Genomic DNA, 17,212 nt, shown 5'->3' with positions numbered 1-17,212 from the left:
GGGTCCCCCCTGAGCCTCCTTTTCTCCAGGCTCAGCCCCTTCCCAGCTCCCTCAGCCTCTCCTTCAGACCCTTCCCAGCTCCATTCCCTTCCCTGGTCACACTCCAGCACCTCATGCATCCTCTCAAGGTTTGTTAGCATTTTTTTTCCCTAAAAGAAGATTTCCAGGCTTGGCCCAGTCGGAGAAAACACTCTGGGCTTGGAGGAAAGTTTCATGAGCTTCATAGAGAGCTTTCACTCTCTGGAGTTTGCTGCCTGTGGTTGGGGAGGGTGCTGGGATCCTGCTCCATCCCTGGTGGATTTTAAAGGATGGTCCTGGCTCCAGGGACATGGAGGAGTCCAGCCCTCCTGTTTATGGTGAGTGGATTTCATCCCTTTCTAACCAACCCCCCCATCCTGACTTGTGCTTAACGCTTCTCTTCCAAAGCCTTCCCACCCCTTATCTTGTGTTCCGGGGCTTCCAGCAGCCTCACTCCCCATCCTGGGCAAGCAGGGCTGAGCTCTGGGCCAGGTTTTGGTGCCTTGTCTTGTTATCCTGTACCAGCACCTGGGTGCACGGGTTAAAAAATAAACGGAGCCACTCCTGGGCTGGCTGGGGCTCCTGGCAGCCCTGGCACAGCTGCCTGCCCAGGCACGTGCCTCCCTGCTTGCAGAACAGCTGAAAAATGCAGACAGGCAATTAAAAAAAAAAAAAAAAAAAAAAAAAAAAAGGGCTCTTTGCAAGAGAGAAACAATTTGTCGGGAAATGAGCTTGAGCAAAGTTGTGACTAGATTTCGTGAGCTGGAAAAAAAAAAAATTAAAAAAAGCCCACCCTGAGAGCGATTTCTGTGCAGGAAAGGAGCGGGATGCGGGGAGAGGTGATGCTGGTGGTGGCAGCAGTGACAGCGTGGGACAGGGCACGGCTGGCAGTGCTGGAGGGTGACGGGGACATCAAACAGCCCCCAAAAGAGCATCGCCGGGGCGGAGCTGCAGCCCCGAGCTGAGCGGCGTCTCTTTCTCGCCTCCATTAAAGCGTCAGGTCCGTCCCTCCGGGAGCGGCTGGCACAGGAGCGCTGGCACGGAGGGGTCCCCAGGGCAATGACTGAGCACTGGAGGGGAGGATGTGATCAGGGAGGGCTCCGCAGCAGCTCTCCCCTCCTCAGCTGAAGCTCCCTGAGTTCTTTTGGTTCCTATTTAGCATTTACAACCAACCCACGCGTTGTCGGGATTTTTTTTTTTTTAATTTCCATTCTTATTTATTTTATATTTTCTTTTCCTTTTAGCTTGATCTTAGACTCAGTAAGGAGGGGATCTAAGCTTCGACAAAAAACTCCTCGAAGCCCCAAACTGTACGTGTTGAGGCACTGAAAAATGGGGTGCCCAAGGGACCAGCTTGGGGCGGAGAACATCCGTGAGCTCCCGGCTCCTTGTGCTCGGCCAGCCGGGAGCTCGGCCCTGGCTGGGGACGTGCTGCCATCTCTGGCGAGGACAGGGACACGGCAGCCGCGGCCCCGGGAGCAGCCGGGAGCGAGGATTTATCCGCCTGGAGGCCGCCCTGGCTGCAGCCCCAAATCCAAACCTCGCTGGCTGAGCCGCCGCTCGGCTCGCCCGGAGGCGGCAGCGGCTGGCTGGAGACTCCGAGTCTGTTCCCACAGCAGGAAGGGCAGAATCCCGATTAAAAGTGCTGCCCAAGCCAGAGGAGCGTGTCAAGGTCACTGGGAAATGCGTGGTCCCAGCCAGGGAGCTGCAGGGATGGGGTGGGTGTCACTCGTGGCTCCATGGTTCATTTCCTGAGATGATAAAATCACGGGTGGGTCGGGGATGCGGTGTTTGCCTCGTCTCGGGGCTCAGGGGGAGTCTATTTTTGCACCTTAATAAAGAACCGGATTTGGTTTGTGTTGGTTTAATTACTGATTTCCATGGATGGTGGTTACCCTGGGATCTAAACACACACAGCACGGGGCAGGGACCTTTGCTGTGGCAGGGACCTTTCCTGTGGCAGGGATCTCTCCTGGAGCAGGGACCTTTCCTGGAGCAGGGATCTCTCCTGGGCCAGGGATCTCTCCTGGAGCAGGGACCTTTCCTGGGGCAGGGATCTCTCCTGGAGCAGGGACCTTTCCTGGAGCAGGGATCTCTCCTGGGGCAGGGACCTTTCCTGGAGCAGGGATCTTTCCTGGAGCAGGGATCTCTCCTGGGCCAGGGATTTCTCCTGGGCCAGGGATCTCTCCTGGAGCAGGGATCTTTCCTGGGGCAGGGACCTTTCCTGGAGCAGGGATCTTTCCTGGAGCAGGGATCTCTCCTGGGCCAGGGATCTTTCCTGGGCCAGGGATCTCTCCTGGGGCAGGGATCTCTCCTGGAGCAGGGATCTTTCCTGGGCCAGGGATCCCTCCTGGGGCAGGAACTTTTCCTCAGGCAGGGCCTCTCCAGGAGTGGATCCTCCCAGGCATCACGGGCAGATGATGCCCTGCACACCCAGAGTGCCCTCAGCTCATTTTAGTGCTGGATCCACGATCCTGGAAATGTTATCCCACCTCAGGGATCATTCTGTGATTCTACATCACCGAACACTCCCAGCCTGACCGTGCCTGCTCCGGCTGTCCCGAGTGGAGCACAGATGTTTGGGGGAGGAGATCCCAGTTTAGGGGGGGACAACAGCAAAGTTTTCCAGGGCTGTTATCTCATCCGGCTGTGGTGGAACAGATCCCAGGAAAGCCACGGAGCAGGCTCTGAGCTGTTGACTCTGCAGCCCCACGTGAGCCATCTCCAAGTCAATACCATGCCAGTAACATGAAACCAATCCATGAACCAACCGTCATTTCCTTCTTTCTCCTCGGAAAACCCCGAGGAGTGGAACTGAGCTGGCAGCTCGCAGGTCTTCCAAAACATCCCCCCCCAAACACAGCTCTGCCTTTTTCTCTAGCTGGGAGAAACAGCCAGAGCCAACCCCAGCAAGTCACCTCCAAAAAGCTCCAAGATGTTGTTCCTTCAAAAGCAGAATCTGTTTGACGCTGAGAGTAAACATCACGTGAGAGCGGGCAGGAACACGGCTGCACCTTGCAAGGCTTAGCTAAACAGAGGAGAGAAATACCCTCTGTCTCCTCAAAGGGCACTAAACAGTTGGTCATCGTGTAATTTTTTTGGCCTAAATGGTCACTTGAGGCAAAAATTAGATCCAGTTAATACCTGTGGTTGAGAGGAAATGGATCTTCCATTAAAATGATCGCTCTCTTGCACGCTTGCACCGAGAGCTTGTGCACGCCAGGCTCTGTGTTCTCTCAATTACTGCCCTCATTAAGGCTCAGGAAAGTCATAAATACTGAATTTAAATAATTACAGCAGAACAGGTACGGCTGAGGAACACAAATGCAACATCAGTGCTCGGAGTTTTCCAGAGAAGAGCGAGATAAGGGTGGACAAACCACAGCCCTGCCTTGGGAGTAGGGAAGATCCTGGGCAGGGGTGGAGGGTGTGCCAGGGAGGGATTCCACCTGCATCCAGCTCCTCCTCACGCCAGGGACTGCTGCTCGAATTTCTGAGTCCCTCCTGCCCCTCACCCAGTCTGGGGACATCCCAAACCCATTCCTTGGCATGGAATGGGATCGTGCACAGGCCGAGGCGATGAAACACTGAACCACTTTTATTCCATGGGGACGCACCTACACTTCTCCCTGTGCGTCCCCACTGCCCTGAACCACACTCCAAAGCCCTTCTGCCTTCCTGGAGCCGGGCTCTCCCCGCACCCTCCGCAGAGCGCCGCTGCTCGGAATATCCCCAAATCCCCGGGGATCCCAGATCCTCTCCGGGGCAAAACGCAGCCTGGGGAGGGGACAGAAACCCTTCACAGCGTCCCTCGCAGCGAGCTGGACGCTGTCCCCGCCTGCCACCGCCCTGTGCCGCCTCGGGATGCTCCAGGGCAGGGATGCGGGGCCGAAGGCTCGCTCCTCATCCTCGCCAGCAGCCGCCGGCTTCGCAGCGGCGCCGCGCTCAGGGGGTGCCGAGCCGCGGGGGATCTGTCCCGCGCCAGCCCGGGGGACAGAACTGGCCGTCACCAGCAGGGCTGGAGCCTTTCAGAGACGCTCTGCGGGAGCCGAGCCTGCGGCAGACCCGGCGCACGAAGCCGCGGAAGACGGAGGTGCGGAAGATGATGAAGACCCAGGGGTCCACGATGGAGTTGACGGAGAGGAAGCGCAGCGCGCTCAGGTCGGCGTTCTCGTTGAAATCGGCGGCAAAAGCCCCCATGTAGGCTCGGATCTGGCCAAAAAAAAAAAAATTAAAAATCCAGGAAATGGGAGAAAGTTAGGGAATTCAAGGAAATAGGGGGGAATTAGGGGAGGTCTTGCTATGGGGGAGGTAAAAATATTGCCAGGGCAGCAAAAGAGGTTTTAACCTCTCAGTGTCGCCATGGATCGTATCAGGTGTGTTGTGGGTTGTGGATCCAGCTGGGAGTGGGGCTGGATCATGGGTGGTCGTGGCTCAGGGATAGGGTGTTAGAGCTGGAAATGTGGTCGCAGTGACCAGGATTTTTTCATGGGTGAATGAATCATCCAGCCTTGGCAGATGCTGCTCTGTCCCCAAGGCTGGGGCACCCCACTGGTGCTGATCCCCCTGCCATGGAAATTGGAGCTGGCATCCATTGGATAACTCAGCAGGGATTCATCCTGGCGTGGTCACAAAACCTGTAGGAGCCCAGCTGTGCCAGGGCTGCTGGTGGCTGATAGCTCACGGAATGCTGGTGACAGGAAGAGGATGTGGAAATTGTCACCAAAGGCAGTGGCAGCACCCGTGCACACCCCCCACCCTGATTTTGGGGTAGCCCCGCCTGTGGCACCAGCACTGCCTGCAGAGGGGGATGGAAAGGTGGAACTGCAGGATCCGACCCAGGAATGGGGGACAAAGGGGACAGCAAGGGCTCCCTCCTGCCGGGGCTCTCCCATCCCTGGGGAAGAGGTGAGAGGATTTCAGGCCGTCATTCACTGGGGTTCACAGGGAGCTGGATCTGCCCAGCAGCTTTGGGACACGGGGGTGGGAATGGGGGGTTATTGAGGGGTCTGATAAGGGTGGGAATAGGGGTCTTTAAAGGGACTGATAAGGGTGGGAATGGGGAGCTTTAAAGGGTCTGATGGGAGTGACAATGGGGGGCTTTAAAGGGTCTGATGGGAGTGGGAATAGGGGGTTTTGAAGGGTCTGATAAAGGTGGGAATAGGGGTCTTTAAAGGGTCTGATGGGGTGGGAATGGGGGGTCATTGAGGGGTCTGATAAGGGTGGGAATAGGGGGTTTTGAAGGGTCTGATGTGGTGGGAATGAGGGGTTTTGAAGGTTCTGATGGGGTAGGAATGGGAAGTTTTGAAGGGTCTGATAGGGGTGGGAATAGGGGTCTTTAAAGGGTCTGATAGGGGTGGGAATGGGGGGCTTTAAAGGGTCTGATAGGGGTGGGAATGGGGGGCTTTAAAGGATCTGATAGGTGTGGGAATGGGGAGCTTTGACGGGTGTGATAAGGGTGGGATTAGGGGGCTTTGAAAGGTCTGATAAATGTAAGAATGGGGGTCTTTAAAGGGTCTGATAGGGATAGGAATGGGGGGTTTTGAAGAGTCTGAATGGGGGGTGATTGAGGGGTCTGAGGCAATGAACTGGCACCCCCCTCCCAAACCTTAAACCCCTCGGGGGCACCCTCAGAGGAACAGGGGGTGGTGATGGGGTGGGGGTTATTCCAATGGTGCAAATTGGAATTTCCAAAGCAGCAAATTGACCCCTGGGATGGGGAGGGGACACTCAGATGGGACTGAAATAATTACCTGACCCCTCCAACACCTCTGGGACAGAGTGGTGATGATGGGGGGGTTGTTTTAGGGGGTTAAAACAATGAACTGACCCTTGGGGATGTGGTGCTGGGATTGGGTATTCCAGGGAGGGAGGGGCAATGGAATGACCCTGCCCGGGACAGAGTGGGGTGAGGGGGTGGGTGGGAAAATATTTCAAGGAAATTTGAGCAATAAATCAACCCCAGGACGGGATGGTGGGGTTGTTGTGGTTATTCCACGAGGATCAAACAATGAATAAATTCCCTCATCCCAGGATGGGTGTTGGACATTGTTCCATGGGGGTTAAAGCAATACTCAGATCCCTGGGATAGGGTGGGGGACAAAGTAAATTTCTGACCCCTCCCCAGTACCTCTGGTACAGAGTCATGGTGCTGGGGGATTATTCCATGAGGGTTAAAGGATAACCTTTAATTAAAATGTTATTTATTTATTATTAAATACATTTAATTTAGTTAATTAATTTAAATAAATCGAGGGCTGGGGATGTGGTGCTTGTGTCGAGGGTGGGCAACCTCCCAGAATGGGATAGTGGAGCCGGGGGGGGACTTATTCCAAGGGGATTAAAGTAATAACCTGACCCTTGGAGAGGATCCTAGAGGGTGGCAGGGGTGGGTTACTCACAAGGGACTACAGCAATGATCCCCCCTGCACCTCCAGGAGTGGGTGGTGGTTCCAGAGTTTATTCCAAGGGGCCTAAACACCCCCTGACCCCTGGCAGTGGGGGGTGGTGGTGGTGGGGGGTTTCCAAGGAGTTTTAGGCAATGACCTGGTCCCTGTGGGCAGAGTGGGGGAGGATTTAGAAGGAGGCAAAGTCTTGGCTCCTCGGAGCTGGTGGTGGTGTCAGGGTTTTTCCCAAAATCAGTGCTCTGACCTCTCCAGGACTGAGTGGTGCTGGTGGGGGGGGGGGATATTCCAGGGTGCTTTAACAACGGCCTGACCCCCATGGACAGGGTCAGGGACCATTCCAAGGGGGCCAAATCATCAATCCAACCTCCCTGTGAGGAGATGGTGCTAAGAAAGGATATTTTTCCAAAGGGATTAATGCAACGACCAACCCTTGGGGCGTGGGGTGATGAGCATTTGAGGGGAGCCGAAGCAGCCACCCAGGCTCCCCGGGGCAGGGGCTGGTGGGGGGGATATTCCAGGGTGCCTGACCCCCATGGACAGGGTGGGGGGCTATTCCAAGGGGGCCAAATCATCAGTCCAACCTCCCTGTGACAGGATGGCGCTGAGGAAAGGATATTCCCCGAGGGATTTCGTGCAACGACCGACCCCCGGCGAGGCACCCACGCAAGCACCCACACTCCCAGGGGCAGGGGGATTTTCCCGGAGCCGGGGGGCGGTGGGATTACTCACGATGAGCGGCAGGGAGCAGACGGTGAAGAGGACGGTCATGAGCCCCAGCAGGACGAGGTGGTCGAGCTCCTCCATGCGCGGGGCGGCGGCGGGGGGCGCCCCGCGGCGGGGCTGCCGCCGGGCCATGCCGTACAGGTGCCGCATGCTGCTCACGTTGCACGCCACGATGGCCAGCACCAACAAGCCCATCAGGCTGGCGTAGAGCACGGGGAAGCCCAGCTGGCCCGGGCCACCGCCGGCCATCCGGATGAAGCACCACGTGCCCGGGCAGTACTGCATGGGCGCCCCGAAGCCCAGCAGGGGCAGGGCGCAGAACAGCGCGCACAGCCCGGCGGCCGCCGGCCCCAGCGTGGCACCCAGGCGGCGGGTCAGGTGCCGCCGGTAGAAGTAGGGGTGGCCCAGGGAGAGCCAGCACTCCAGAGCCATGGCCAGCAGCAGCAGCGTGGGGGCCAGCCCGAAGAAGGCCATGAGGAAAGCGAAGAGCTGGCAGAGCACCCCCGGCTGGTCCTCGCCGCGGCCCCCCGGCCCCAGCTCGCTCAGGCTGCGGTTGTAGGCGTAGGCTGCCAGCACGATGGGGCTGATCAGGCACTTGCCCAGCAGGTCGGTGACCGCCAGCGCGGTGACCAGCACGTAGAACGCCGACACCCGCGGCGGGCGGCCCCCGGGCGACCGGGACCGCCGGCGGTGCTGGCCCAGCAGCAGCAGCGCCAGGACGTTCCCCAAAAGGCCGGCGGCGAACAGCACCGAGCTGGGCACGGCCGACTGCCCGCTCTCGATGTAGCGGCTGCTGCGGCAGCGGTAACCCTCGGTCTCCATCGGGAGCGCCCGCGCCGGGATGGGCTGCGGGGGATGCCCCGCTCCGCACCGGGGTGCGATGAATGTCCCCCCACGCCCCGGGCCGGGATAGAACCGAGAGAAGCCCGCGCCGCACGGGGGTGATGTCCAGCGGGATGCGATGCGATGGATCGCACCGGGATGCGATGGATGGATCGCACCGGGATGCGACGGATGGATCGCGCCTCACCGCGCCGCGGCTGCCGGTGGCGACTGTCCCGGCGGGGCGGGTGGCCCCCGCCGCGGAGAGAGGGAGGCGGGAGGAGGAGGAGGAGGAGGAGGAGGAGGTGCAGTGCAACCGGGCACGGCCCCTGGGACAGCCCCTTCTCGCCTCCCGGCCCGCCCCGGCCGTCGGAGCTCGGCTGCGGGGCGGGGGGGGTTGCGCTGCTCCCCCGGGAGAACCGAGGCTCACGGCAAGAGGGAGGGGAAGGGGCCGGGGGTGAGTGCCGGGGGTGAGGGTGAGGGACTCTGGGATGAGACACTGGAGGGGAGGGAGCTGGAGCTGAGCCCCTCGGGGGTGGGGGGTGCCGGGAAGGGGACAGGGCTGAGCCCCGGGGGGGGGGTTAGGGGTGGGGGAGTTGAGTCCAAGCACGGTAGGGGGGGTTACGGGACAGGGACTGAGCCCCTGGAGGGGTGACAGGGCCGAGGGCTGGGGCTGAGCCCCTGGGGGGACAGGGAAGGGGGCTGGGGCTGATTCCCTGCGGGTGTCGCAGGACAGAAGCCAGCTCCGTGCGGTGGAAAGTGTCCCTGCCCGCGGCAGGAGGGTGGGAACGGGACGATCTTTCAGATCCCTTCCAACCCAAACAATTCGGGGATTTTAGGATGTGATTCAACCTGAGCAGGTGCCACATCTACCTGCAGCCCATCCCACAGGTGTACCGTGTGCTGGTGACCCCCCAGGCCCTGGCAGTGCTTCTCTGTCCCACCAGCAAACTCCGGGAGAAGCCCCCAGAGCTCCTTCCAGGAAAAGCAGTTCTGACCGCAGCACCACGGCTGCAAAAAACACACACAGCGGCTTGCAGGGTGCATGTGATGATGAATAAGCACGAAACCGTGCCTGTCTGCTTTCAGACCACTTTTTGCTACTCTGGATGAGTGTACCCGAAGCACAGGGAAGTATCAAGATGACAGCAGGAGCGGGAAAGGTTTGAGGGGCCAGACATCAGCATGGCAGGTTTTAGTGGTGGGCTGTAGTTCTTGTAGCTGGTGATTCCTCCAGCAGTGAGGGCAGGGACTGTTTGTGGCAGTGCAAGGGAAAGTCCTAGGTCCGGAAGAAATCAAGATAAAACTCGTTGCAGCTCAGCTCTCACCCACGGTTGGTGTTGGAGTGCTGCCCTCATTAGGTCTGAGCGTGAACCCAAAGGCTGCTTCCTGCCTGGGCCCCCGGGGGAGAGGAAATTCAGCCTGCCCTGGGAAGCAATCCGAATGATAGCCTCCAAAATAGCCCCTGGAAAACACCCAGTGCCTTCCTTAGCTGACCCTGCACTGCTGTCAGCTCCCTGCAGGAATCCCAGCAGCAGGGAATGGGGGAAGGAAGATGTGATGGGATCCCTCAGCTTTTCCCCAGGATGAAGATTGGGAAGGAGAGCCCAGCACCTCCGGAGAGCTGATTTACCAGGAGCACAATGCCTGTCCTGATCCCTGGAGCAATTGGTGCCAGTCCTGCTGTGATGCTGCAAATGCCAGGGAGGATGCACTGGCACAGGGTGCCCAGAGCAGCTGTGGGATCCCTGGAAGTGTCCAAGGCCAGGCTGGACAGGGCTTGGAGCACCTGGGATAGTGGAAGGTGTCCCTGCCATGGCAGGGGTGGGAACTGGGTGGGCTGTGGGATCCCTTCCAGCCCAAACCGTTGTGGGGTTCTGTGACGATCCCAGCGACGGGATCAGCTGCCGGCTGAGCCGTGACCCCGCACACTCCCACGTCTGCTCTGATGGGGAAGAGTCTGCAGCTCTGGGCTAGCTCCCCCACCACGGGAAAGTCCCTTCACAGCCACCAGAAGGCCAAGTTCAGCGGCAGTTCAATGCTTGGCAAGAGGAGGAGGAAGAAATGTGACAAAACCCAGCCCCTTCTGGAGGTGGGTGCTGCCCCCGGTTGCACCAGCTGTGGCTGGAAACCCCGAAGGATCAGGGGGTGCTGCTGCTCCTGACCTTGCACTGCTCCATGGGGAAACTCTGGGGTGGAGGAGGGACTTTTTGGGACCATCTGACCGTGGCTCTGATGCTCTGGGAGCAGGCACAGGAGGAACCCACATGGTGCAGGTGTGGCTGGGGGTGTCAGAGCAGGTGGGCAGGGGATGATTTCACCTGGTCTGGATTCCTTCCCCTGCTGCTGGAGGATCTGATGCTGAGGATGGCCAACCACGGTGCCTGTTGGAGCCCTGGATGCTGAGAATTTTAGACTTTTTCTCTTCAAAGGCACAGACCCCCAAGAGAACACTGCATTTGACCTGAGGCCGTGGAGAAGCTTCCAAAACTGAATGACAGAACTGGGATTGTGGGGGTGGAGTTTGGATAGAAGTGTGTGATGTCACAGGGTGGAAAACTCAGAGTTTAAGGGTTTAGAATACAGGAATAGATATAAAGCAAGATGGAGGTTTTAGGGTGGAGGCTGCTCCTTCTCCTCCTTCTCCATGGGTTTGGGTGGTTTTGTGTAATTGGATAAAAAAGTCCCCATTGCGGGCACGGGTGGTTGGTGATTGGGTTAAAAGTGAAAATAATTGAGGTGTCATTTCTTAATGGGACAGTTTATCCTTAAAAGGCCTTGTAGAGAGAGTTTAAGGGTTTAGAATACAGTAATAGATATAAAGCAAGATGGAGGTTTTAGGGTGGAGGCTGCTCCTTCTTCTTGCTCTCTTGAGGGTCTGTGCCTTTTAACACAGAAAGTCAAAAATTCTCAGCATCCAGGGTTCCAACAAGGGCCCATCCTTCTCTGTGGAGAGGGATGGATCCCTCGAGCCAGGCTCGGGGCTGGGATAAGTGTCCAGCCAGGAATGTAACCACAGACTCACCTCCCTCCTCCATCTCCACTGGGAGAGAACCCGGCGTGGGCAGCCAGGTTGCATCAAATCCCCAATTAGCTCTTCCTTGGGTTCATTTGCATGAATTGCAGCTATTAGAGGAGGGGAAAATTATTTGGAGAAAGTCTCATCACCACGGATGACGAATCTCCCCCGTTCGTCACGCTTCCGACGTGACCCTCTTCTGGCTGGTCACATTCCTGCTGGAGAGGAGGGGGGGGATAAAAAAAAAAAACGGAATAAAAACAACCCGAAGCGGAAGAAAAAGCAGCCGCAAAACCCAGAGGCAAATGAGGAGCTGGAAAAACTTGAAGCATCCATAAGGAATTTTAGTTGTTTGTTTTGTTTTGTTTTGTTTTTTTTTTTCCCCAAAAACTTTTGTTGAGTCCCTACAGCTTGTCCTTGCCAGATTTTGGTGAGGAGCGCCTGGTCTGCTGCTGTGCCGAGTTTTTTTTCCAAGCCTGGCTTTTCCCAAAGAGCCGCGTCCGCCTGCCCTTTGTCAGGAGCACGGGATTTTCTTCCTGCAGCTCAGCGCTCCCTTTGGAAGTGTTTGTCCTGGTGGCTGAAAACCCTGATTTAGAGCCGAGGAGGGGTTTGGAGGGATGCGCTGAGGCTTTGGCAGCTCCTGCTGGACATTCCCTGGTGGAGCAAAGCGGGCTGGGAGGGTCCAGCGGGGAAAAGCCTTTTCCTTGCCCGGGAGCTCTGGGTCGCCTCTGCCTGGTGCTTCCAGAGCCATCCCAGCCTCGCTCCCCTTCCTGGGGACCCTGCTGCCCTCCCCGGGGTCCTTTCCCACTTGTTCCCAGCTCTGCTTCCCCCAGACTGAACAGGATTTCAGCCTTTCACTCTTCCCAGGCGGCGGGATTTGGGCATTCGCAGCTCCCGGGCGTGGGCAGGAGGTGCCGCCCTTGCCAAAAGGATGCACTGAGAGCTTGGGGTGGCACCCAGGGATTGAGCACAAGGATGGGGAACCCTCAGGTGGGGATACCCCGGGCTTTTTCATTCCTTAGAACAGTTTTGGGTTTTTTTTTTTTAGTTTGTTGGAGGGTTTTGTTTGTTTGTTTTCTTTTTATTTTGTTTTGGTTTTTTTTTTTTTGTTTGTTTTTTTATTTTGTGGGTTTTTTTGTTCTTTTTTTTTTTGGGGTTTTGGTTGTTTTTTTTTTTCGTTTGTAGTTTTTCGGTTTCTTTGGGGTCGTTTTCTTTGTTTGGGCTTTTTTTGGTTCTTTTTTGGTTTTGTTTTGTTGTGGGGGGTTGTTTGTTTCTTTGAGGTTTTTTCGATTTTTTTGTTTTTTGAGGGTTTTTTGGTTTTGGTTTTGTTTTTTGAGGTTTCTTTATTTGTTTGGGGTTTTTTGCTCTTTGTTGCTTTGTTTTGTTGGGGGGGGTTTGTTTGTTTGTTTGTTTGTTTTCGGGGGGTGTTTTGAGTTTTATCTTGGGGTTTTTGGTTGGTTTTTTTTTTTTGTTTGTTTGTTTTGTGGGAAGATGCACCGAGCATCTTCGACACGCCCAAACCCCCCCCGACTTAAATTAACAAATGCAGCCAGGGCCGCTCCCCGCGTCCCCCCATCCTGACTGTGGCACTGTCGCTTCGGGAATGCAACAGCCCCGCTCTGAGTCAGCGGCTGCAATCCCGCCGATTGCTTCCAGCTGCGGGCTCGTCCCGCAGGAGGAGGAGGATAAAAACCCCGGGAAGTTGGGAATTGTGTCCTGCAGGGGTCCAGGGGCTGCCGGGGGCAGGAAAGCGAGGGGAAGGAAAGCAGGGAGGAGATGGAGCAACGTGAATTGCACAAGGCCGGGCCGGGGCTTGTCCCGGCCGGGGGATGACCGGAAAGGAGAAGGAGGAAAGTGGTTTTGGGCTCGGTGGCGTTTCCAGCACAGCCGAGGGCGAGTCACGGGGAGGGATCCGGACAGGAGGGGGTCTGGGAGCAGGGTGGGAACTCGGGAGGGAGGGATCAGCCCTGGGATGGGGGGGCTGAAGGGGGGGAGGGAGGGAGAAAGGGAAGGAAAGGAGAGGAAATGAAAAAGAAAAGGAAAATGGGGAAGGAAAAAGGAGAGGAAATGAAAAACAAAAGGAAAAAGGGAAAGGAAAAAGAAAAAGAAAAGGGGTTGTCTTCCCCCCCCCCCCGGCTCGCTGCTGGCTAATACAGGGGGAAGACAAAACAAACTGAGAGCAGGGAATAGAAACCACGATTGGGATAATAAGCATGAAAATGTCCTGTCCCCACGACATTGGTGAAGGAAAGGAAAAAGGGGGGAAAGTAAAGGAAAAAGGAGAGGAAAGGAAACAGTAAAGGAAAAAGGAGAGGAAAGGAAAGGAAAAAGTAAAGGAAAAAGGAGAGGAAAGGAAACAGTAAAGGAAAAAGGAGAGGAAAGGAAAGGAAAAAGTAAAGGAAAAAGGAGAGGAAAGGAAACAGTAAAGGAAAAAGGAGAGGAAAAGAAACATTAAAGGAAAAAGGAGAGGAAAGGAAACATTAAAGGAAAAAGGAGAGGAAAAGAAAGGAAACAGTAAAGGAAAAAGGAGAGGAAAGGAAAGGAAAAAGAAAAGGAAAAAGGGGGAGAAAAGGAAAAGGAAAAAAGGGGGGGGAAAGGAAAAGGGAAAAGGGGGAGGAAAAAAAAGGAAAAAGGAAAGGAGAAAGGAGAAGGGAAGTTCCGGGAAGCAGGCACCTGTCCGGGGCCCGGAGCGTGCCCGGGCTGGGTGGGTGCAGCTCTGATCATCTCCTGGGTCCCGGCTGTGCCACCCCTGAGTGTCTGAGGGGTGTGGGGGCGACTTGTGCCTGAGCAGGGACCACCGGGGGGCACAGCGAGGGGTCCCGCCGGGGGTGGGGGGGCTGTCCGTGGGTCCGTGTGTCCCACGGGTCCGTGTGTCCCACGGGTGCGTGCGGCGTGTCCCGCTGCGGGCGGCAGGCGGCGGCAGCGGCCGGGATTGTCGGGATCACCGGGATTGTCGGGATCACCGGGATTACCAGGAGCGGCCCCGCTCCCCGCCCCTCTCCGCTCCTTCTCCTCCCCTCCATCCCCGCAGCCGTGCCCGGCGCTCCCCGGCCGGTCCCACCGAAAGTGCTGCCCCCAGCATCAGAGGGACGTGGAGCTGCTGGAGCAAATCCAGAGGAGCCACGGAGCTGCTCCAAGGGCTGGAGCCAGGCTGGGAGAGCTGGGAATGTTCACCTGGAGAGGAGAAGGCTCCAGGGAGAGCTCAGAGCCCCTTGCAAGGTCTAAAGGGGCTCCAAGGGGGCTGGAGAGGGACTGGGGACAAGGGATGGAGGGACAGGAGCCAGGGAATGGCTCCCACTGCCAGAGGGCAGGGATGGATGGGAGACTGGGAATTGGGAATTCCTGGCTGGGAGGGTGGGCAGGCCCTGGCACAGGGTGCCCCTGGATGTGTCCAAGGCCAGGCTGGACAGGGCTTGGAGCCACCTGGGATAGTGGGGGCTGTCTCTGCCCATGGCAGGGGGTTGGAATGGGATGATTCTTAAGGTCCCTTTCAACCCAAATCCATCCTTCCTTCTCTCCATCCTTTTCCCCCCCCCCCTCTATCTCTGTCTCTTTTTTTCCTTCATGAGCAGCCCATATTTTTGAATCTCAGTTTAAGGGGAGAAGAATCCTGAACTAAAAAACCAAAATAAAATCTCAGGGAACATAACAATAATTAAATGCAAGCGGGCTGGCTCCTTGCTTTAGGCATGGAAAGGCTGCGAACCCCGCAGCTGTAATTTCTCTATAATTTCCATCCCTCTGGATGTCCGTGTGTCCCCGGAGCTCCCCTGTGGGAGCACAGCCTGTCCCGGGGGCCGGGCTGGGTGGAGCAGGCAGCTCCCAGATGTGCTGCCCATGTGTCCCGCTATTCCCCATTGAATTTCCAGCTACCCCAAGCCCTTCTGTCCCCATTTAGCCGGATCGCTCAGCCCTAAAATCCCTTTTAGCCTGAAACGCCGCCGGGGCTGCATCCGTCTTCAATTGAAAGAACAAATCCTCCCGGCCGCAGCCGCAGCCGCAGCGGGTCCTGCCGGGGCTCGGTGACCTCGGCGCTGCTTTTGGGGCACAGCGGATGCAGGGGACACGTGTTGGGGGGGGAATAACCTCTTCACCCAGGGACAAAGGCTGGCAGCAGCGATGGAGCCGGGGAAATGTGGCTGGAAGCGGATTTGCTCCCAGAAGCTGTCAGGGGGAGACAAAGGCAGGAAGGAGATAAATGCAGGGAACGAGGCTAATTGCTGGGATTAGTCACCCCCGAGCCCTCTGGGGCTGCAGGGGTCAGGGCTGGAGGCCCCAGGAGGTCAGGCGAGGAGAGATGAGCTGGAAAGAGGTTTTGGGGCGAGACTTGGATTTGTTAGAGCTGAATCCCAGCTCTGATGGTGGCTCCCAGGGCAAGCTGAGGGATCCCAGCTTCCCCGGGAGCTGGTCTAGGGGAAGGTGTCCCTGCCCACGAAAATAGATGGGATTTAAGGTCCTTTCCAAGCCAAAACATCCTGGGATTCCCTGTCCACTTCCAGCTGGGGAGAAGCTGGGCAGATTCCAGGGGCGCCTAATCCATGCAACAAATAAAGCCTAATTCTGCAGCAAACTCTTGATTCTGGGTATAAACACCCGAGGAAGGGTCTCAAAGCTGCAGCAGCTCAGCCCAGCACGTGCTGGGGGTCAGAGCCCTGGGATGGGACAGGATCAGACCCGTGTTGGGGAGGTTTAGGTTGGATATGAGGAAAATTTTCTTCCCCCAGAGGGTGCTGGCACTGCCCAGGCTGCCCAGGGAATGGGCACAGCCCCGAGGCTGCCAGAGCTCCAGGAGTGCTTGGACACCACTCCCAGGGATGCCCAGGGTGGGATTGTTGGGTGGTCTGGGCAGGGCCAGGAGCTCTGGATGATCCCTGTGGATCCCTTCCAGCTCAGGGAATTCTGTGGTTCTGCTCCGATTCTGTGCTCTGGAGAGTGATGGGGACAGGCAATGTGTGTCTGCTGTGCTTTGTGCTGCAGGGACAAACATGAGACTCCCTGGAGACACCCCTGATTTTATCTCTGCTCTGAACCCTGATTTTATCTCTGCTCTGAACCCGCTCCCTCCTGACAGATGCTCCAGCACAAACCCATCCGGGCTGCTCTGCCTGCAGATGCAATCCCCTCTGCCAGGGAATTTGCTGGAGCCTGGACCAAATAAGGAGCTGGTGGCTAATCTTGGGGAGCAGGAATCAGTCAGTGTCAGGCAGGGCTGGGAGCTCCCTGCGAGCTCTGTGCCGGGGGCTCGCAGGGCTCCTCACGCTCATCCGGCAGCTGCTGGAGTAAAAACAGCTCTGCAGCAATATTTAGAGAGAGGAAGGAAGGAAGGAGAGCCCCAGAGATTAAAAAAAAAAAAAAACCAAAACCTTTTCTTTATCTTTATGTCTTAAAATACACTGTAAAACCTGGAGTGTTTCTGGGCTCAGATGTCTCAGAAAGTTTTTCCATCCTGTGAGTCTTCAGCTCCTCGGGGTGCTGGGAGATCCGAGCTCCACTTTCCAGCTGAGAGGATTCAGCAGCTTCATCCTGGGATCCCAGAATGGTTTGGGTTGGAAGGGACCTTAAATCTCATCCCATTCCAGCCCCCTGCTACGGGCAGGGACAACTTCCACTAGGCCTGGTTGCTCTGAGCCTCATCCAACTTGGTTTTCCTCCTCTCCAGGCACTGAATCCTTTTCCCACATTTCTGCTCCAGCCAAGGTGCCAAGAAACCCTCTTTTTATAAAAACCTTGTTTTTCCATGGTGTGCTGCACCCCATAATTCCAACTCTCCATGAGGAAAACCTCTCTCCCACAACACCTGTGATGTCCTGAGCTGAAAGATCCGTGGCTGGGTCACAAGTGGGAAATCACCTGCAGCATGGGTGGCTGCCCTTGAGCAAATCCTGGATCCACTGGGAATTGTGTCCATCCCTGGATCCATTGGGAATTGTGTCCCTGCAGCGGGCCAGGGTGAGGAGGTGCTGAGTCATGAGGCGAAGCTGAGTCAAGGAATTGAGAGCAAAAATTAATGAGAAGTGTTCCCAAAAATGGAGATGTGGAGAGCTGGGTGCTGTGCTGGGGGGGACCTGCCCTGCTGTCAGCTCCCTCAGGCTGCTCCCAGGAAAGGAAACAGCCCCAGGGAAGGCAGGGAGATGGAGAAGTCCCTCAGGATGGCCTGAAGGGATGCAGTGCCACCCCACAGAAGGGGGACAGCCACCCAGAGAGTCCCCCTTTGTCCTTGGCA

General features: G+C 56.8%; 1 protein-coding gene across 1 annotated transcript; it reads right to left on the bottom strand.

Annotated features, from left to right (window-relative positions):
• Positions 1-3,601: 3,601 nt before the first annotated feature.
• On the bottom strand, positions 3,602-8,042 carry PTGDR (prostaglandin D2 receptor). Its single transcript, XM_053980592.1, has 2 exons — positions 7,155-8,042; positions 3,602-4,230 (listed from the first exon to the last, which is right to left on the bottom strand). Exons 1-2 carry the CDS (start codon positions 7,968-7,970, stop codon positions 3,964-3,966), a joined length of 1,083 nt encoding a protein of 360 aa, XP_053836567.1. The 5' UTR covers positions 7,971-8,042; the 3' UTR covers positions 3,602-3,963.
• Positions 8,043-17,212: the final 9,170 nt, after the last annotated feature.

Source organism: Vidua macroura, chromosome 6 (genome assembly GCF_024509145.1).
Source record: "Vidua macroura isolate BioBank_ID:100142 chromosome 6, ASM2450914v1, whole genome shotgun sequence".
Lineage (NCBI taxonomy): Eukaryota > Metazoa > Chordata > Aves > Passeriformes > Viduidae > Vidua > Vidua macroura.
The sequence above is the reverse complement of the archived record's forward strand: the minus strand, read 5'-3'. Positions and strand labels throughout refer to the sequence as shown.